General features: G+C 37.7%; 1 protein-coding gene across 9 annotated transcripts in view; it reads left to right on the plus strand.

Moving 5' to 3' along the window:
* The window catches only part of LOC135200085 (mesoderm induction early response protein 1-like), a 73382-nt gene that overhangs the window by 22539 nt on the left and 28316 nt on the right, over positions 1-22527 (plus strand). For 7 of the 9 annotated variants that reach the window (XM_064228387.1, XM_064228388.1, XM_064228392.1 and 4 more), the window contains 2 exons: positions 3515-3768; positions 4313-4408. In XM_064228387.1, coding sequence (XP_064084457.1) covers positions 3515-3768; positions 4313-4408 — 350 coding nt within the window. The remainder of the gene's footprint in view (positions 1-3514; positions 3769-4312; positions 4409-22527) is intronic. The other 2 variants (XM_064228389.1, XM_064228395.1) reach the window with 2 other exon arrangements.

Here is a 22527-nt window from a genome sequence, read left to right on the forward strand (position 1 = left end):
CGATTTCTACGGGAATCGAGAGGGACCACCAGCCGATATCGTTTCTTTGACGAATTCCGGTTGGGGGGTTTCGCAGACTGCTTAGAATTCTACGGAATTTCTAGCGCATTCAGAGTGTTCGAGTTTTTTACGATCTCCAAACACTTAGGCGAGACCACGGTCCAAAGTGAGCGAGACGAGAATCCCCGATATGTTACACGATAATCGGGAACCTCGCCTATGCTCGAATTCCTGGAATTTCTAGCATTGGGAAGAAGACTGCTGCTGAAAGAAACTCTCTCACAGTAGGCGACCAACCTGGAATAGAGAAGATTGGACGGGAATATCCAGTTTGGCTTGAACTATCGTCTTAGTATTTCTGTTCACCGATGGATAGCTTTTCCTTCGGAGGAAGACTTCTCCTTCACTCTCTTTGATAGAGATCGAAGGTGGTCGATCTCCAATCCTTATTTTGTTTTCTTGAAGGAAAGAATTTAGGATGGAGATCGTTGTTCAGAATCCTACAAATATACTACGTATATTAACCTCGCGACATGATTCTACTAAGCAGTTGAATTGTCCGAGGGGTAGGCGCATATCCTAGTAATCTACGGATTGCGACTTATAAGAGAAGTATTCTAATTGAACTGCAACTCGGGGTTGCCTGCAACCTCCCAGGAGTTTTCAGTTTCAATTTTATATACTTATGGTTTTGTCACGACAACACCATTTCAACTTTTATATTTACCGAAATTCGTTTCGCCTAAATATAATTGCTCGAGCATATCTTTTATGCTCGGTAGTTCTAGCCGAACGCATTCCTTCGTGGAATAATGGATTACCTGGCAACTCAGGATGACGAGTCAGCGAGAGCTCAGGCTCAACTACTGCGTATTGAACTGCCTGATAGCAGCTCAGTATCAGCTGGGCCTCCGAGATTCACGGTCATGTATGTCTCTCTCTCCCCTGCTTTGATTGACTACCGAACCGTATCTCTGCCCAACAATCATGGACTTAGGTCTCTGATTAACGGGGATTCTCGCAATAATGAAGGACCATCTACTGCTGTGACGCTAGATTCCATCGCCTTCGACATTGCGAGAATTTTCAACAGAGATATCTCTTGGACTCTTTCATCTTTCTGTTTACCGCACGGTAACAGAAGTCTGTACAAGTCTCCCGCTGCATCGCACTGCGATAATGCGAATGATTTTGCAGACATCTGAGTTTGTCTTCAAAATATCTCGTATTCGTAGGTGTACAATTGTTCATTGTTCAACCCGAATTACAAGATGTGTCAGAAGACATCGCCTACTCTCCGACCTGACAGCTCTACTTCCAAATGTTCAGCCCATGAGAAGCAGTTCTTCAGGTGGCTTTTGTTTCCCCTGTGTTTTCATTACTGAAGAACGCCCCGCTTTCATTGCAACTACGACTTCTCACCGGACAGCAATGAAATAGCGGTTAGCGTTTTCAGTCATTTGTAAGCACAGGTTATGAATCTTGAGAATCCTTCTCTCGATTCATCTGTGAAGACGTAGGTTGCATTCAATATCTACCTTCGTCTTCAACGGTACATAGTGTTGTTTCTCCTTAGCTGAGATTCAACAACCATGAGATGTTTTACCTTCAGGGACCTCGGTCTCTAGAAGGCAATTGACTTTCGCCTGTTGGGCACATGCCTTAAGAGAATCATCACCTCGCTGTCCGGCATTGGTGACAAACAAATACATTATTTGTTTGGTCTCTCGGCATAACCCTTTAAAGGCGAAGGTCACGTGACTTACTCGGATGCTTTGACAACTTGCCTCCTACCGAACGCAGTCAGTCGGCAGCTGTCAGAGCGCCCGAGTCAGTTACGAACTACGCTGTTGACTTAGTTCGGTTGTTACAGAGCAATCATTACTTCGTTTTAATAGCTTGTCACAGTACCCATACCATTGACACCCACCATGGAGTGTCGGTGTCCTATCCACTACCGAGAACTTCGCTGCATGGGGATAGGAGGATGCCGAGAGACTTCGTGGCAAAGGACAGACCAGTATGGGTACTGGACATCACCGAAGTAGAGAAGAGGGATAGGCATGCGACTATCCTTCTTTTCCTCTGAGGAACTGCATGACTTCTCCTGCGAAGTCAAGCATCCAGGGGGATGGGGATCCGTGACGCTCGATTTCGTACCGAACCTTCGTAGCCGAAGACTCAAGAACCCCCCCTTCGGTCCCTGACGATTGGTTCGAGTCGTTCACAATCCCCTCCCTAATGGACTTCACCGCCTTCGATGCGAAGGAGATGCTGCCTTGTCCGCAAGAACTTCTCCGTGGCGCAGGTACTGAAGGCAGGGGTCTGGTCCAACCAGACCACATGCCCTTCCTTCTACCTTCGGGATATTGCCCACAGGTCCTTGGATCTTTTTCCTTGGGACCGTGGTGGCTGCTCAACACGTTGTGTAGCGAACCCAGACCCTCGCAGGCTGAACAGCATCGAGTCCTGGTGTGACCGTAAGAATGGATGAGTGAATGAGAGTGTGACTGGCTCCTCTTCCCATTCTTTTTCTTTTTTCTTCCCCTCTACCTGTGGTTGAGGGACAACGGTCGTCACCCCTGCTGGATAAGGACAAGATGCAGTGAGCTACTCAACATAGCCCATCCTATCCCGTTTCACTAGGGATAGGAGCGTATATCCACCACTTCCTCCAACAAGGGGGAGGAAGTGGATGCCAGCTTGAGACAACCCATACTTTATGTTGCCTCTTGCAAACAGGAACAAGTTCTTGCTTGCTGGTACGAAGAGATACGCTTGCCTCTCTCTTAGTACTCGGCCCAGAGGTCTGACCATTGATCCTGCGGTGCACACCCCGATCAATCGGACAGAGGCTTGGATCCCTCCCTCGCTCTTACGACCAGGGAGGCATTCCAGGGATGGACGAACACCAGTCTGTTCATCAAAGACTCAGATTCCTCCCACCAAGAAGTGAGTCTTCCTATTGTTAAAGGACCGATGGTTGTTATTACTAATCGGAACAAATGACAATTTGTCGAAAATTGCATTTTTCCTAACTATACAAACCTGAGGTCCCTCCTCATGCCACCCCTCACTCTGCGTATTTTGCATGGGCCAAAAGCAAAAGTGATTTGTTTAGCCGACTGTCGGACAAGCAGTTAACTACCGTTCTCCCCTTGTTCGAAGCTTACGACCGTTCCAGCTGCCGCTAGCTACTTCCTATTGTTAAAGGACCTCAGGTTTGTATAGTTAGGAAAAATGCAATTTTCGACAAATTGTCATTTTTCTGTGTTATTCCTGCTACAATTTTGCTCTTTAAATTGAATATTGTAAAGTGTGGTAGGTTTTATCGTAACCATGACCTTGTTTTTTTTATAATTATTGAAATGGTGGTAAGTTTTTGAATATGGTAAGTGAGCAAAAGATGACAAATGATTGGAACTCTAGAGAACTATACTCATTTATTTTAATAGGATTAAACACCCTTACTATATAGTGGAGTAAGGCTAATCTTTTGTATTTTTCAATTTAGGCCATAAACCAGTTGGAATCCTGTCAACGGGTGGGTCCCGCCAACAGAGTGAAGATGAAGAGGAGGAGGAAGGCGAGTGTAGTGGAGAGGAGGAGGATTGGCATAAGACAATAATGATTGGTTCGTCGTATCAGGCCCAAGTTCCGGAAGGTTTGCAGGCCTATGGTGCGACGCCGCCGTATGAGAATGAAGATAAGCTTCTATGGGAACCTGGCAAACTTAGTCCCAAACAGGTACAGGATGGGGAGCAATTGGTGAGTGTATTTTATTTAGTTAATTTTTTATTTATTTCTTAAAAAAAATTTTTTTTTTAAATGCAATTCTACTAAGTTGTGTGAATGATGGCTGTCTGAAGAAGAGGGCATTGTACTTTAGCATTTAAGTCTTTTAATTTTTCCCTGCTTAAGCAGAAATCTGGGGTTAGCTTGTTATTCTTGTTTCCAAATGAATTTTGCATTAGGAACATGCATTTCATACGAAACATGACATAAATTATCATTTATTATGGGAAAATTCATTATAATACAGATTGTAAATTTAATAGAAATACGTATGCATTACTTATAAAACATGATCTAAATTAACATGTTACTATTTAATGGGAACACACCCAATGATACAAGTCAAAAGTTCAAAATTGGTTGCCTTTTTTGGAGATACATAATTGGCTTTTTATAAAAAGTCCACACGTAAAATTTTAGGCTCAACACTAGAGCTGTTTCAAGCAAAGATTATCACATTCTCTGAGATCCAGAGCTTTTGTTTTTAGTTTAATGAATTAAAAAATGCCTCTTCCAGGTTGAAGATTATTTACGAGCCTTAAGCCATCCTCCCCCTGGTTCACAGGGCGTAGCTTCTATACCTCTAGGGAAACACGTTCGGGATGATGAACAGGTAAGAAGCCTGCTTCTTTGTAAATAGTTCATCAGTTTGTAAATGTTTATTTATTTTGTGAGTACAGTCTTGTTATTCTATTTTTTTTGGGTACAGTCTTCTCAACAGTTGCATGGTTCATAAAAATGTCTGGAAATTTTACTTCAGATTCATGTACTGTAATTTGTGGTAAAAATCATCTCTATTTGCCTTGAGTTTTATTTAGAAATTGAATAATTTTATGTGCAGTCAGAGTAGACTGGATGTCCAAATATATGGGGTTAATTATTAATCGAAGTATTCAGAATCATAAGGGATGATAATGCCTAGAACGTCAAAAGGATAAAGTTCATTTTGATAATGATAATATATTCTAAGGTTTGATTAAAAAATGCTTAAATTTTCTTGTTAAGTCCATAAGTAGTAACAAGTCTGTATTGTATAGAATTATGTACAAAAGTATTTGTGATTTGATTTTGAACCACCTACTTGATGGATTTATCGTAGCTTAATTGGTTTAATTTGGAGGTGGAAGGATCATTAACTAAAGTAAATTCACTTTGGGAGATTTCAGTTTATGAGGAAGTTTGTTTAGTAGATCCTTTGTTGTATTTATATTATGTATCAAGGAGTTATGGTTTTGTATTTTTGCTTGCAATTGTTGAACAGTATTTTTTCTTAATTATTGTGATGTATAGAACAATGTTATTACAAACCCATATACAATATCACTAATAAAAATCAAACTGTGTGGGATGCCCCCATGCAAACCAGGCTGAAATATTGCAAAGAAAGAACCCACCATGAATACCTCACCATCCATATTAGATCTTTGATGCCTTGACAACTCATCTTTCTTTTCACTTACCAGCCTGATAAGAGCCTTTATTTGGCTCAAAGGTCTGGATAAACTAATCCTTTATAATAAAAATTTCATTCATAGAACTTGCTGCTGTTCTTTCCTTGGGGCATCGGTAAACATTTGGATGATCCTCATTTCTGCCTTTTGGCCAAAGAAGGAATTATCTCCGAACCCTTCTGAACTTTCTGCTTGGTGTATTCGGCAGTGTTTGCACTTTCACCTTTATCACACTTGCCCAGAATCACTGCTATGTACCTGAAGGACTGTGGTAGCCATGCTTAGTAGGATCTTTATTTGCAAAATTTGAAATTGGTGCACCTGGGTGTGATCCACTGTTTTTAGGGTATTCATGATTAGTTGGTTATGAAAAACATGCTTGATTATAGAAACATTTTTTCAATTGGCAAATTGGCATTTCTTTCCAAAGAATTTTAATTTGCAAGTCATTTTAGGTTGTATATTTCCTTATAGTTTCATTTCCTCTTAAATCTTACGACACCTCTTTCAAGCTCTACTCTACGGTATTCCTCATGTAGTTAAAAATAGTTTGTTCATATACGAAACAAACCTTTGGTCTTAGCAATAGGATAAATACTTAGCGCCAGCTGGAAATTGGTAAAATTTAAAATAATTGTGTACGCAAGGGATTATTGGCATCTGTGCTTGGTCACGAGTCATGTGGAGCCACCCATTTACCCATCTTTAACTCATGACCCCATTAGTTATTTTCTTACCGCCTTTAAGAGAGGATGTGCTTTGCTTCCATCCTTTTAAAGCCGGTTTAGTTTGCCCCATGTTCTTTTCAGTCTTGCATTTGGAATTCCTGGGCACTATTGTGAACATGGAACCTTCTCATGCTTCGAGATTTCCTGGATATCACAAGAAGCAGGTAAACGCCCGGATATTATCTTCGACGCTTTTGACGTCGGGGTACTCATCGTGTAGTAGGTCGTAGGTGCAGAAACTCTTCAGATACAGTTAATTTACTGCCTGCACTTTGGATTTTCACATATATTACATGGCTTGCCTGTGAATCCAAGGCTTGGATGTATCAGGATGTGCTTTGGGAAGTAATTTTGACTAATCGTGTTCCTTTCCCTGCAGGGAGAGGTGTGCATCGCCATCTTGTTCTCGTTCCAGATACGTTGTCAGAGTTGATGGAGGTGTGCGATCGGCGTTAGGCCTATCAGAAGTACCAGCTCAAGAAGGACAGTTGGTTAGCTATATGATGTCGCGCTGCCATCCAGGGTCCCACGCTATGGATGTCCCTTCTGTCTTGATATGCACTGAATGGTGGTCGAATGCGTCAACATCTGTAGAGAAGTAGATAGCGCAACACTGCAGCCTTTTGAGTCAGGTTGCTATGCCTACAAGAATAACGACAGCCTTGCACTTCTTGTCGAGTGCTGGCTTCGCATTCAAGTTGCTCAGTGATGTCATAAACTATGCTTTCGGATTTGGCGACGCACATTTTTTTTAAAGAAATTGCGAGTGTTAGGAGATATAACAAACATAGTGGAAAAGACGCAAGTCTTTCCTCTGTCTCCTTCCGTTTAGGCATCAACAAGCTTAGGTGACTTTGACGGCAGTGCGTTCTCCTGCCAATCCTTGAAGAATAGGGACTTCGTGGCTGATCCTCGAGCCAAGAGGAGAAATTTCTTCTCCATCTTCGAGCGAGGACTATCACATCCCTATTATAAGAAAGCACAAGAAGTAGTTGTAATTGTTGAACAAGTGACTGATGGAAGCTTGGTCTAGTGTGGCTGTGAAGAGTTGGAGAATGCTAGAATCAGGGACTTCGTGACTGATCCTCGTGCCAAGAGGAGAAGAATAATTTCTTCTTCATCTTCGAGTCAGGATTGTCACATCCTTGAAAAAGTAGCAATGCCACAGCAGTTTGGGTCTCTTGGTCTTGGCTGCAAGAGTACCATCAACAGCCTCACGCTTCCATCAAGCGTGATTACGTCATAGTCAAAAGCACTATCAAAATGGCGGTAGTCATGACATCACAGACTACTGCTGCCAACCTCTCGTTTTCGTGGCATCATTATATTTACTCTTTCATTTCAGGAGCACGCACTTACGGAGAAATGTGAATTTTCTCGTAGGACAAGGGGCAATGCTGGTGCGTGCTCTAGTTAAATTTTGAATAAGGAAGCTTAAGCAGTAGTTTAGCTCAGTCAACTCTAGACGGTTGCCGTTTATGTTGTCAACAGTCCAGTGATAGCCTAGGCTGTGATAACCATGAAATCGGCCGTAGAGCTATGACGGGCGTAAGAACCATGACGCCCATGAGAGCTATGAAGGGCTTAAGAGCCATGACGACCATGAGAGCTATGATGGCCATGAGGATATAACGGTCGTAGGAATGTGATGGTCGTAAGGAATATGACGGTCGTAGGGAATATGATGGCTGGAAGGACCATGACGGTCGTAGGAGGTAACTGTAAACAGTGGCGGGCGTAGGAATTGTTCGTTAGAACTTGGGCACTGGTTAATCAGTGTTGCCAATTTAGATAAACTTGATACATACACCAATGCCTTTACAAACTGTTTCCATGAATTCTAGATGTCATATTAATGCAATAATGATAAAATTGCTCTCATATTTGTATATAGATTGCAAATGGATATGCTAAATTCACTTATTTCCACGGTTTTGTGTAAGTTTTATTCTTAGCTTGGAAGGTAAACTCAAACCAATCGGCAGCTGCTGGTTTAATCGTTGAGAACGTGAACAGCGTAGTTTTACAATGCTCGCAATACTGGACGGCTGTAAGATCCATGCAGTAGTTATTGAGATGTGTCACCCTCTCATTTACGTGCTAAGAGAGGTGAAGGTGCAGCAGCCACATTCACATGCTGTCTACCAACGTAGGCACCCATCACAACCAGTGTATGGATTCCTCTTAGTAATTGAATACAGTCTGCATGGTGGGAATTAACAGGCTTTTGGGTTGACCCGAGAAAACTTCAAACCTTTACAGGTAAGAAGAATTCCCTTGCTTTATATACTTTTTGGTATAATCTGGTTTGTTCCCATAAGAATATTGACCAAATAGTTATAGTTAGTCGATAGCTTGGTTCCTTTGCAGTAAAGTACTGTAGAACCATTCTTCATAACGAAAGCTCATGAAACACGTTTCAGTCTGATCGCACAAGGTGTTTTTTATTATGTTGGGAGTAGAATTGGTGGCGATAGGTATCCCATAAGCTAAGATTCAGGACTACTCATTGAGTGAGTTTCGGGTGTATAGGCCATGAAGAAAACTTCAAGTCGAAAGGAGGAGGTGGAACTTCTTCCTTTCACCACTTAGGTAGACAAGCCTAAGTAGTGCACTTGTATCCTAGGATGGTAAAGCCCAGCTAATTGAGTCATACCTTTTAGCGTAACAGGTGGTTAAATTCGTAGCTTACCCCAGCTAGTCCGAATGTACCGCTACTATTTTAGTTTAATCCGAGTAGTAGTTCTTAGCTTAGACTGTCTGAACTAACTGGTTTGGGCATACATGTGCCAACTTAGCCTAACTAAGGCTTGGCTTTCGAACCTGTATTTACTGTCTTAGCTTAGTCTGAGTGGTACAGTTTGTAGTTAGCTTAGCCTAACTCCTGGTTTAGCTGGTTCTGGCATACACGTCATACATGTCAACTTAGCCTAACAATGGGTTGATGACTTAGCATAGCATGCATGACCTTGCTACTTGAACATGCCTTTAGTGTTTTACTGTCATTGCTTGGTCTAAGTAGTAAGGTTCTAGGCTACCCATTTGGAACACTTTTTACCACCTCAGCCTAGCAGGTTGTGGTTATAGCCTAGCATGTATAATCCAAACTTTCTTGGACGACTTTACCCTAACCTAAGTAATTTAGTTTCTAGATTAAGCTAGTCTATCCTAGCCTAGACTAGTTCGCATACCTCTCGGATGGGTTTAGCCTAGCCTAAGTGGTGGAGGAGTTGGCGTTGCCTAATTGGTGGAAGAATTACCCTAGCCTAACCTAACCAAGCCAGTGTGAACCTGGTCTTGCCAACTTAAGTTAACCATTTTGGAATTTACTATACCTACTTAACCTGGTCCAAGTGGTTGTTTGCTAGACTAACCTAGCATCTTCAAAGGGGTCTCTTCCATCCTGGCCTAGTTTCTAAGTATTGAAGTCGTGAACCTAGCATAGCAGGTTCGAGCTTCAGTTGGCTGAAGCAAGTCATTAAAACTTCATGAGCTCTGGAAGAGGAAGGTGGAGAATTTCCCATTCTTCAAGAGTGAGGTTGGGTGACGTGACATTGGGTACAATTCTGTGCTAGGTTGCTTGAGAATAGCACCATGGTGGTTTCTGGCAATATAGGGTTTCTCTTTGGAAGGCCCCCTCATTTTGGGACCACCTTGACGTGGTGAGGGGGCTCTCGAACCTCAGGAATCTCTTCCCAGGTTCGAACCCAAGAGTCCCATATGACATTATATATTTTCGAGTAAACTTATGTGGACTTTTCCATTTTTTGCCAAAATTTTTAAAAGCAAATAAATGAGAAAACATATCATGGCTTAACGTGAGTTAAATCCGAAGCTAAATAGAGTGAGAACTGTGGTAGATCCATCATCTACCCGACAATGTTCGGACCTGTTTTTCAGGCGGAACTATTCTGTGGAGCTGGACCACGGATTCCAGGGGGGGCCTGGTTTCTAGGAATAGAACTCTCAGCATTCTATCCAGTTTTGCCCATAATGTGATTAGGATGGGGATAATTGTATTAACATAATACTCTTAGTCCTAGCAAGCGGTTTCTGCTTACACTTGGGCCATACTAATCATGTTATGCCATCCCCTTTTGGGGTAGGGTAAGGGATGCGGTACATTTGGGAGTCCTTTGCTACACTTGTGCCTTTGGCAGAAGATTTAACTTCGCGAAGGGCCAATGATATCTTTTCAAGAATTTTTTTTTTTTTTTTTTTTTTTTTTTTTTTGTGAAAAACTCAAAATTTATGAACTGTGAAATAAATGATTTGAGTACCCCTGGGCCCCATGATGGAAAAAGTACGGCACAGTTGATGACCATTGGCACGTCATTCCCGAATTTCCTAGGTACTGCCACAAGTAGTGAAATCTATAAAAGATACAAAGGAAAACCCACCCCTGTTCCAAGTAAAGCAGCAGAGCCAGAAAACCAAATAGAGTGCATAAATAAAAAAGAAACAAACAAAAATAAATTGGTAAACTCCAATATCGTAACAATGGAACCATATATGATGAACAATAATTCTGAATTAGAGACAAATAATCTCCCAGCAATACAGAAAAATATAAAAATCATAATAGACAAGCAACATACATAAAACAAGGACCAAAAATAAGAAACAAAAATTACCGACTTAATCCCACATTGGTACATTTTGATGACCTCTTTGGACAGATATTGGTCAAGATTTTCCTAAAAGTCCTCAAAGCTGACAACAAAATCTCAGCAGCGATGCTAGAAAACAAATTACTTAACATATATCCAACACAAGACATGGAATGGCAGACACATCAAGGACAATGAATGGCTTATCCAAGTAACCAATAAAAAGCAGTCCACTGCCTTTTTAAGTATAACAGAAATAAATAATATAAAGGTAATAATTACAAGCCCCACGAAAACACTTGAATTATGTACAGGTACAGTCATCCTACCCAATAGCGAGCAGGAGCTTCCTTCAAAACAACTATTGCTAGACTCCTAAAATTGAGATATAACAATATCCACGATTTAGAAAATATACTCTATTTCAAGTAGGAAAGATAAAAGTAAAAATATCAACATTGCCAAAATAAATTTACAGGCCAAGACTTACCATTTAAAATAAAAATTCTTGGGACAAAATAGAGAAGTTCGTCCTTTTGTTCCTAAACCATTACAATGTACACAGTGCTCAAGGTATGGACACACATACAAAAGATGCCGTAATAAAGCTATATGTGCAGTCTGTGCATCAGATGACCATACCACTAATTGGAACTGTAATCAATCAAAATGTATTAATTGTGGACTAGCCCATCACGCAAAATCTAAGGAGTGTTCATTTTACCAATATAACACAGAACTTCAGTTGTTAATAAATAGGACAGGAATGTCAGTCATGGAAGCCAGACTTGAGCTAAAAGTAAGAGGCGTTAACAATCCATCCAAAACCCCCACCTTTTCAAATGTGACTAAAAATCAAGACATCAAACAGCACAATGACAAACAAGATAGTATAAACAGGGAAACTGGATTTCATACCAATAATACTGAAACACAAAATAAAAAGTGATATTACAACAACCAATACCACCACTAACATAGATGATTCAGTTATCCATGGAAAAGAACTTCCAATAGAAGAAGAATTAAATAATGATGATAATCGAACTGGCAAAAAGAAAAGAATTCTAGAAAGAACCCCACCTAAGGGAAAAAAAAAGCAAAAAAGGTAAATATTGAAAATTACAATCAATCCAGAGAGACTCCAACTACACCAGGAGAACATTTTAAAAAAGATATTAAATTAACCTCATCACAAGTGGAAATACACAATTACCCTCAATCTCAATCAAACAGCCAACATCTGGACAGTCAGTAAAGATCACTCTTACAAGTTCCATCAAATAATAACTAATGAAAATCATACCATTAAACCAAACCAAAATATAACTATCACCCCCCAACCATCCACAAGACCGAAATATCCCATTAACAACAACAAAACAAATAACCCCTCAAACCAACAGTCCTTATCACTACAGAAAAGGAACAATAGAATTACAAAACCAGAAATTTCTAAAGCTAGACCAAAAACTTCTGAACCAATAATTAACATTACCAAACATGCTTCATCTTGTGGTTGTAATGAATGCTTTGTAAGTACATATAACCAACTAACTACCAAGACAGAGGACACAGTACGAAATTGTATTGACAATTTTACCAAATTAAGGAGGTGCCCTTTAACACACCAACATGAGAACGAATTATGTTCTGAATCCTTAAAATACAAAAGGAAATTATAAAATCAAAAATAGACTTATTAATATTCAACTATGAAAAACAAACAACTGCAGAATCTAATTACCAACATACAAATACAACGATTAAAAAACCACAAATAAATTCAAATGCATATAAACTACGAGATAAAGTAAAATCAGCAATCAATTTACAGAATTTAACACCAATTCCTCCCAATAATGGAATATATTATTCAGTGGAATATAAATGGTCTCTTAACCCGATTACGTGGCTGGGTGAATTACAAAGAATCATACGAGACCACAACCCAATGTGCATATGTCTACAACATATAGGAAGTAACCCTACAAATATCCAACACTATAAAATTGCTGTATTCACCAACTGACGTGGAAAATTAGGCACAGCCATATACGTTCATAATAGCATTACATATGAACCTGTTGACATACCATCTATGCCATATCAAATAACATCAATTAAACTGTATATGCCTGATAAAAGTAAAATTACTATTTGTAATTTATATAACCAACCAAATTTCAATGCAAATTTCAGTGATTTTTCTGAACTTTTTAGCAAAAGTATACAGGAACCACTACTTATAGTAGGAGATTTTAATGCACATAATCCATTATGGGATATTAATACCCCACTGACACATCCGGAATCAACATAGAGAATACTATAATGAAACACAACCTGTATTGTCTCAATGAAAGTGAAGTTCCAACATATTTTTCAAATACACACCTAACCTTTTCTTCAATTGACATTTCATTATGTTCAAATGATGTAGCGGAGAAATTTGAATGGAACGTCCTAGACGATTCATACACAAGTGACCATTTCCCAATCATTCTGAACTACTTAAGTAATGGTCAAAATATTGCCACCTACAAGATATAATATCCAAAAAGAACTAACTGGGATAAATATTTCCTATACACACGAAACATACCACCATTCCCACATAATGAAGATCACAATACTACATGTGAATCCTTCTCAAACTTCATAATAAATGCTGCAGATAAATGTATTCCAAAAACCAAAACATTCCACAAAATCCCCTCTGTCCCATGGTGGAATCCAACATTAACAACATTAAGTAAAATAAACATATATTGAGTCGCAATCTAAACAGACTCAAAACTCGCCTTAAATCACTCAACAAAATGCCCTATAGTATAAACATATTAAACAAAATAGTTATAACAAACATAACAATTAACCACATTAAACCACTATATAACAAATATACAGCCAAATTTAGAAAAACGGTAATAGCTGAAAAAATCGCATCATGGAAGGAATATGTCTCAAACATATCTTCAAACACATCCACAAAGGGTATGTCTGGCAAAAAGATAAGGAAAATCAATGGAAAACATATAAGACCTCCAAGAAGTGCAATACATTTAAATGGAAAAATATACCATGATACTTATGAAATATCAAACATAATTGGGAAACATTTTGAACACATCAGTGCTTACTCCAGCCTAGATACACATTTTTTTTCAAAAAAAAAAAAAAAACAAAAGTATCAGAAAAAAAAACAAAAGCAAATATAATACTCAATTTTGAAACTCTTGAAGACCTGGAATATAACTATATTTTTAACATGGATGAACTAGATAATGCCATCAACTCTTGTCATCCCTCTGCACCAGGATATGATAAAATATCATTTGAAATGATAGAAAAATTAGCTCCTATAGCTAAATCATATTTATTAAAATTTTACAATAGTATCTGGCTAAAACGTGTCTTTCCTGATAAATGGAAACATGCCATAATTATTCCAATAAACAAACCAGGAAAGGATGCAAGTAATCCATCCAATTATAGACCGATATCTCTAACAAGTTGCCTATGCAAAATCTTAGAAAAAATGGTTAATGCACGATTAACGTATGTAATAACCAAAGAATCCATTTTAACACCAACACAATCTGGTTCAATAGCTGGCAGATCAACCCTAGATCCCTTAACACATTTAGAAGATCATATCAAAAAAGGCTTTGAACAAAAGAAATTAACAGTAGCTATATTTTTTGATATAGAAAAAGCATACGATACAACATGGAAACATAACATCATGCAAAAACTCCACTCCAAGGGACTAAGAGGCCACTTACCAATATTTATTAAGAACTTCTTAACAAACAAGAACTTTTCAAGTAAGAGTAGAAAATTCCTACTCAGTAACCTATAAACTGGAAGAAGGAATCCCTCAAGGTAGTGTCTTGAGCTGTACATTGTTTGCTTTAGCAATCAATGACATTACTATAAATTTACCAAGTGGTGTAAAAAACAGTTTATATGTTGATGACTTTGTCATTTACTATACGAGTAGTAATCTGAGACACGCTCAGAGAGTTCTTAGTACTGCCATTTCAAATATATGTAGTTGGGCAAATTCAGTTGGATTTAAAATTTTCAACTGATAAAACAAAAGCAATCGTCTTCTACAAAGACAAAAGGTGGATGAAGAACCAAACAATCAAACTGCATCTTTATAGCACTGAAATACAATTTTGTACAAAAATCAAGTATCTAGGAGTAATATTTGATCAACATTTAAATTGGAAAGAGCACATCAAATACATTAAAGCCAAGGGCATCAAAGCCCTTGCCATATTAAAAAAAGTTATCACACAACTAATTGGGGAGCAAAGCGAGACTTTTTATTAATGATATATAAGGCAACAGTCTTATCCATAATAGATTACTGCTGTCCAATATATTCATCCGCCTCAGAATCTGCATTAAAATCTCTCGATGCAGTGCACCATGAAGGCGTGCGATTGTGCACAGGAGCTTTCCGCGATCGTCCCCAACAAACTCACTTTTGGTGGAGGCAGGTATTTTGCCCTTAAAACATCACCGCGTAATTTAATAACAATACAAAGAGGTCTTTCAATGCAAGCGGATCGTCTCCTGCAACTTACTGCTTCCAAAACTGTAATCAAGTAACAGCAGTTAATAGTACAAGCTCTTTCCCAAAAAGAGCTAGATACATAATGAACATACATAATATGAATCCAATTTTTCACCCACCAATGGAATTGCCACCACCATGGATTTTAAATAGAGTAAAGATATGTACCTCCCTGTCTTACCTACTCAAAAAACAAATGACAAGTACGGAAATGTACCGCCAACATGCTTTGGAACACATTAGAAGAAAAGGCGACAAATTTATGATATATACAGACGGCTCCAAAAATAATGTTGGAGTAGGAGCATCTGCATATTTCGAAAAATATGTTAAGTAAAAAAAAGCCTACCCATTCAATATCATCAGTATTTACTTGCTGAAGTCACAGCCATACAGATGGCTCTAGATATGATATCTGAGGCAAAAGCAAGTGTCTCTGTAATTTTCAGTGACTCACGTAGCGCTATAGATGCAATAGGACAGTATAAATCAGGAAACCAAATAGTACAGGAAATTCAAATAAAAATTCATCAACTCCTCCAATCAGGAATATCAATGGAAATATGTTGGATCCCAGCACACGTGGGAATAAAAGGAAATGAATATGCAGACTCTGCTGCCAAATTAGCCTGCACTATCCCTCCAACAATTTCATATGCCCAGTGTCAGACTGGGTAAAATCAGTTAAAACATTAATTTACCAGGATTGGAAAGAAGAAGGGAATGGGCCTCGTTGCCAACAACAAACAAACTTAAAAATATAAAAACTGAAGTCTATGCATGGAGGACATCCTCACAGGAGGAAAGAGCAAAAGAGGTGATCCTAGCAAGGCTACGTATAGGACACACAAGATTCTCACATGGTCACTTGATGTCAACACCACATGCTGACCCAGTGAAATGTAACAGATGTCAAATATCCCAGGATAGTGCAGCATTTGCTTGTTGAGTGCCCAAATTGGACCCAGCAAAGATCTATTTTATCTGCGGAGTTCAGAAATGAAAAATATTCTTGCGGAAAGCAGGGATTTTCAATTAATAAAATCATAAATTTTTTAAATAAGACGGGTTTCTCAAAATAAAGTCTAATTTTTTTTTTTTTTTTTTTTTTTTTTCTTCTCAGGATTGATCCCTGAGAACCAGCCCGAGAAGAGTCTACTTGAGACTCAGAGGTCTGGAAAAACTAACACCTATTAATAATAATAAAAATATACTCTATTTCAAGTAGGAAAGATAAAAATAAAAATATCAACATTGCCAAAATAAAATTTACAGGCCAAGACTTACCATTTAAAATAAAAATTCTTGGACAAAATAGAGAAGTTCGTCCTTTTGTTCCTAAACCATTACAATGTACACAGTGCTCAAGGTATGGACACACATACAAAAGATGCCGTAATAAAGCTATATGTGCAGTCTGTGCATCAGATGACCATACCACTAATTGGAACTGTAATCAATCAAAATGTATTAATTGTGGACTAGCCCATCACGCAAAATCTAAGGAGTGTTCATTTTACCAATATAACACAGAACTTCAGTTGTTAATAAATAGGACAGGAATGTCAGTCATGGAAGCCGACTTGAGCCAAAAGTAAGAGGGCGTTAACAATCCATCCAAAAACCCCCACCTTTTCAAATGTGACTAAAAATCAAGACATCAAACAGCACAATGACAAACAAGATAGTATAACAGGGAAACTGGATTTCATACCAATAATACTGAACACAAAATAAAAGTGATATTCAACAACCAATACCACCACTAACATAGATGATTCAGTTATCCATGGAAAAGAACTTCCAATAGAAGAAGAATTAAATAATGATGATAATCGAACTGGCAAAAGAAAAGAATTCTAGAAAGAACCCCACCTAAGGGAAAAAAGGTAAATATTGAAAATTACAATCAATCCAGAGAGACTCCAACTACACCAGGAGAACATTTTAAAAAAGATATTAAATTAACCTCATCACAAGTGGAAATACACAATTACCCTCAATCTCAATCAAACAGCCAACATCTGGACAGTAAAGATCACTCTTTACAAGTTCCATCAAATAATACTAATGAAAATCATACCATTAAACCAAAACCAAAATATAACTATCACCCCCCAACCATCCACAAGACCGAAATATATTAACAACAAAAACAAAACAAATAACCCCTCAAACCAACAGTCCTTATCACTACAGAAAAGGAACAATAGAATTACAAAACCAGAAATTTCTAAAGCTAGACCAAAAACTTCTGAACCAATAATTAAACATTACCAAACATGCTTCATCTTGTGTTGTAATGAATGCTTTGTAAGTACATATAACCAACTAACTACCAAGACAGAGGACACAGTACGAAATTGTATTGACAATTTTACCAAATTAAGGAGGTGCCCTTTAACACACCAACATGAGAACGAATTATGTTCGAATCTTAAAATACAAAAAGGAAATTATAAAATCAAAAATAGACTTATTAATATTCAACTATGAAAAACAAACAACTGCAGAATCTAATTACCAACATTAACATTACCAACGATTAAAAAAACCACAAATAATTCAAATGCATATAAACTACGAGATAAAGTAAAATCAGCAATCAATTTACAGAATTTAACACCAATTCCTCCCAATAATGGAATATAAAATTATTCAGTGGAATAATAGGAAATGCTCTCTTAACCCGATTACGTCTGGGTGAATTACAAAGAATCATCGAGACCACAACCCAATGTGCATATGTCTACAACATATAGGAAGTAACCCTACAAATATCCAACACTATAAAATTTGCCTGTTATTCACCAACTGACGTGGAAAATTAGGCACAGCCATATACGTTCATAATAGCATTACATATGAACCTGTTGACATACCATCTATGCCATATCAAATAACATCAATTAAACTGTATATGCCTGATAAAAGTAAAATTACTATTTGTAATTTATATAACCAACCAAATTTCAATGCAAATTTCAGTGATTTTTCTGAACTTTTTAGCAAAAGTATACAGGAACCTACTTATAGTAGGAGATTTTAATGCACATAATCCATTATGGGATATTAATAACCCCACTGACACATCCGGAATCAAACATAGAGAATACTATAATGAAACACAACTGTATTGTCTCAATGAAAAGTGAAGTTCCAACATATTTTTTCAAATACACACCTAACCTTTTCTTCAATTGACATTTCATTATGTTCAATGATGTAGCGGAGAAATTTGAATGGAACGTCCTAGACGATTCATACACAAGTGACCATTTCCCAATCATTCTGAACTACTTAAGTAATGTCAAAATATTGCCACCTACAAGATATAAATACCAAAAAGCTAACTGGGAAATAAATATTTCCTATACACACGAAACATACCACCATTCCCACATAATGAAGATCACAATACTACATGTGAATCCTTCTCAAACTCATAATAAATGCTGCAGATAAATGTATTCCAAAAACCAAAAACACATTCCACAAAATCCCCTGTCCCATGTGGAATCCAACATTAACAACATTAAGAAAATAAATAAAACAAAATATATTGAGTCGCAATCTAAACAGACTCAAAACTCGCCTTAAATCACTCAACAAAATGCCCTATAGTATAAACATATTAAACAAAATAGTTATAACAAACATAACAATTAACCACATTAAACCACTATATCAATATACAGCCAAATTTAGAAAAACGGTAATAGCTGAAAAAATCGCATCATGGAAGGAATATGTCTCAAACATATCTTCAAACACATCCACAAGGGATGTCTGGCAAAAGATAAGGAAAATCAATGGAAAACATAAATAAGACCTCCAAGAAGTGCAATACATTTAAATGGAAAAATATACCATGATACTTATGAAATATCAAACCATAATTGGGAAACATTTTGAAAACATCAGTGCTTACTCCAGCCTAGATACACATTTTCAAAGTATCAGAAAACAAAAAGAAAATATAATACTCAATTTTGAAACTCTTGAAGACCTGGAATATAACTATATTTTTAACATGGATGAACTAGATAATGCCATCAACTCTTGTCATCCCTCTGCAACCAGGATATGATAAAATATCATTTAAAATGATAGAAAAATTAGCTCCTATAGCTAAATCATATTTTATTAAAAATTTTACAAATAGTATCTGGCTAAAACGTGTCTTTCCTGATAAATGGAAACATGCCATAATTATTCCAATAAACAAACCAGGAAAGGATGCAAGTAATCCATCCAATTATAGACCGATATCTCTAACAAGTTGCCTATGCAAAATCTTAGAAAAAATGGTTAATGCACGATTAACGTATGTAATAACCAAAGAATCCATTTTAACACCAACACAATCTGGTTCAATAGCTGGCAGATCAACCCTAGATCCCTTAACACATTTAGAAGATCATATCAAAAAAGGCTTTGAACAAAAGAAATTAACAGTAGCTATATTTTTTGATATAGAAAAAGCATACGATACAACATGGAAACATAACATCATGCAAAAACTCCACTCCAAGGGACTAAGAGGCCACTTACCAATATTTATTTAAGAACTTCTTAACAAACAGAACTTTTCAAGTAAGAGTAGAAAATTTCCTACTCAGTAACCTATAAACTGGAAGAAGGAATCCCTCAAGGTAGTGTCTTGAGCTGTACATTGTTTGCTTTAGCAATCAATGACATTACTATAAATTTACCAATGGCGTGGTGTAAAAAACAGTTTATATGTTGGATGACTTTGTCATTTACTATACGATAGTAATCTGAGACATGCTCAGAGAGTTCTCAGTACTGCCATTTCAAATATATGTAGTTGGGCAAATTCAGTTGGATTTAAATTTTCAACTGATAAAACAAAAGCAATCGTCTTCTACAAAGACAAAAGGTGGATGAAGAACCAAACAATCAAACTGCATCTTTATAGCACTGAAATACAATTTTGTACAAAAATCAAGTATCTAGGAGTAATATTTGATCAACATTTAAATTGGAAAGAGCACATCAAATACATTAAAGCCAAGGGCATCAAAGCCCTGCCATATTAAAAAAGTTATCACACACTAATTGGGGAGCAAAGCGAGACTTTTTTATTAATGGTATAGGCAACAGTCTTATCCATAATAGATTACTGCTGTCCAATATATTCATCCGCCTCAGAATCTGCATTAAAATCTCTCGATGCAGTGCACCATGAAGGCGTGCGATTGGTGGCACGGAGGAGCTTTCCGATCGTCCCCAACAAACTCACTTTTTGGTGGAGGCAGGTATTTTTGCCCTTAAAACATCACCGTAATTTAATAACAATACAAAGAGGTCTTTCAATGCAAGCGGGAATCGTCTCCTGCAACTTACTGCTCCAAAACTGTAATCAAGTAACAGCAGTTAATAGTACTAGCTCTTTCCCAAAAAGAGCTAGATACATAATGAACATACATAATATGAATCCAATTTTTCACCACCAATGGAATTGCCACCACCATGGATTTTAAATAGAGTAAAGATATGTACCTCCCTGTCTTACCTACTCAAAAAACAATGGACAAGTACGGAAATGTACCGCCAACATGCTTTGGGAGCACATTTAGAAGAAAAGACGACAAATTTATGATATATACAGACGGCTCCAAAAATAATGTTGGAGTAGAGCATCTGCATATTCGAAAAATATGTTAAGTAAAAAAAGCCTACCTTCAATATCATCAGTATTTACTGCTGAAGTCACAGCCATACAGATGGCTCTAGATATGATATCTGAGGCAAAAGCAAGTGTGTCTGTAATTTTCAGTGACTCACGTAGCGCTATAGATGCAATAGGACAGTATAAATCAGGAAAACCAAATAGTACAGGAAATTCAAATAAAAATTCATCAACTCCTCCAATCAGGAATATCAATGGAAATATGTTGGATCCCAGCACACGTGGGAATAAAAGGAAATGAATATGCAGACTCTGCTGCCAAAATTCGCCTGCACTATCCCTCCAACAATTCATATGCCCCCAGTGTCAGACTGGGTAAAATCAGTTAAAACATTAATTTACCAGGATTGGAAAGAAGAATGGGCCTCGGTCCGCCAACAACAAACAAACTTAAAAATATAAAAACTGAAGTCTATGCATGGAGGACATCCTCACAGGAGGAAAGAGCAAAAGAGGTGATCCTAGCAAGGCTACGTATAGGACACACAAGATTCTCACATGGTCACTTGATGTCAACACCACATGCTGACCCAGTGAAATGTAACAGATGTCAAACACCCATGACAGTACAGCATTTGCTTGTTGAGTGCCCAAATTGGACCCAGCAAAGATCTATTTATCTGCGGAGTTCAGAAATGAAAAATATTCTTGCGGAAAGCAGGGATTTTTTCAATTAATAAAATCATAAATTTTTTAAATAAGACTGGTTTCTCAAATAAAAGTCTAAATTTTTTTTTTTTTTTTTTTTTTTTTTTTTTTTTTTTTTTTTTTTGGGGGGTTTTTTTTTTTTTTTTTTTTTTTTTCCAGGATTTGATCCCTGAGAACCGCCCGAGAAGAGTCTACTCGAGACTAGAGGTCTGGAAAAACTAACACCTATTAATAATAATAATCTTTGGAAGGTAACATATTGAAAGTAGCATTCCTTATGAAGAATGAGCACTGACCTGTTAACAGGTTAATTCCATGGACAGGAGGATAGTTAGGACGTGTCTGAGTAGAATATATTATCATAGGACATTCCCTTGGGTTTCCCTATGATATTGATCGCACATTTGAAGACCTACGTAAGACCTGTCTGCTATAGGGTTCTCGCCCTTCGAGCAGTCTGAGGATTCTATTTGGGATACTGGGAACAGCCTGGAGGTTACGTAAACCCTCCGTTCTACCTGTTCCACCATACCATGAACAGAGGAAGGGGTTCCAGTAATTGAGGAGGACACAAGATGAGGGACTGATAAGGTTTATCTTAGCATCAATCTTCTCTACCAGGTTCGTGTTGGGAAGAGGCACCACCGATAGGTAAAATTAATATCTCAGGTCTGGAGTTTACCCAGTGTCCCTTTTCAAACTAACAGTTTTAAGATTTTGGGTGCAGAGCATCAGCTCAGATGTAACACGACTCCAGAGTTCTTCGTCGCACATATACAGAACGACCCTTCGGCCGTGACTGCCTTTATAGAGGAGGTTTCTGTCCATTGAAGGCATTCTGTCAGTAGACAATGATCTTGTGGAGCTTTTGTCAGAACAGAGAGAAGTCTCTCTGTAATTACTTGTATGGTGATACACATTTGACTGATGATTGGGTCATCCAGTATGTGAATATCAATTTAATCTTCAGAACACTCAGGAGCATTGA

This window comes from Macrobrachium nipponense, chromosome 26 (assembly GCF_015104395.2).
Source record: "Macrobrachium nipponense isolate FS-2020 chromosome 26, ASM1510439v2, whole genome shotgun sequence".
Taxonomy (NCBI): domain Eukaryota; kingdom Metazoa; phylum Arthropoda; class Malacostraca; order Decapoda; family Palaemonidae; genus Macrobrachium; species Macrobrachium nipponense.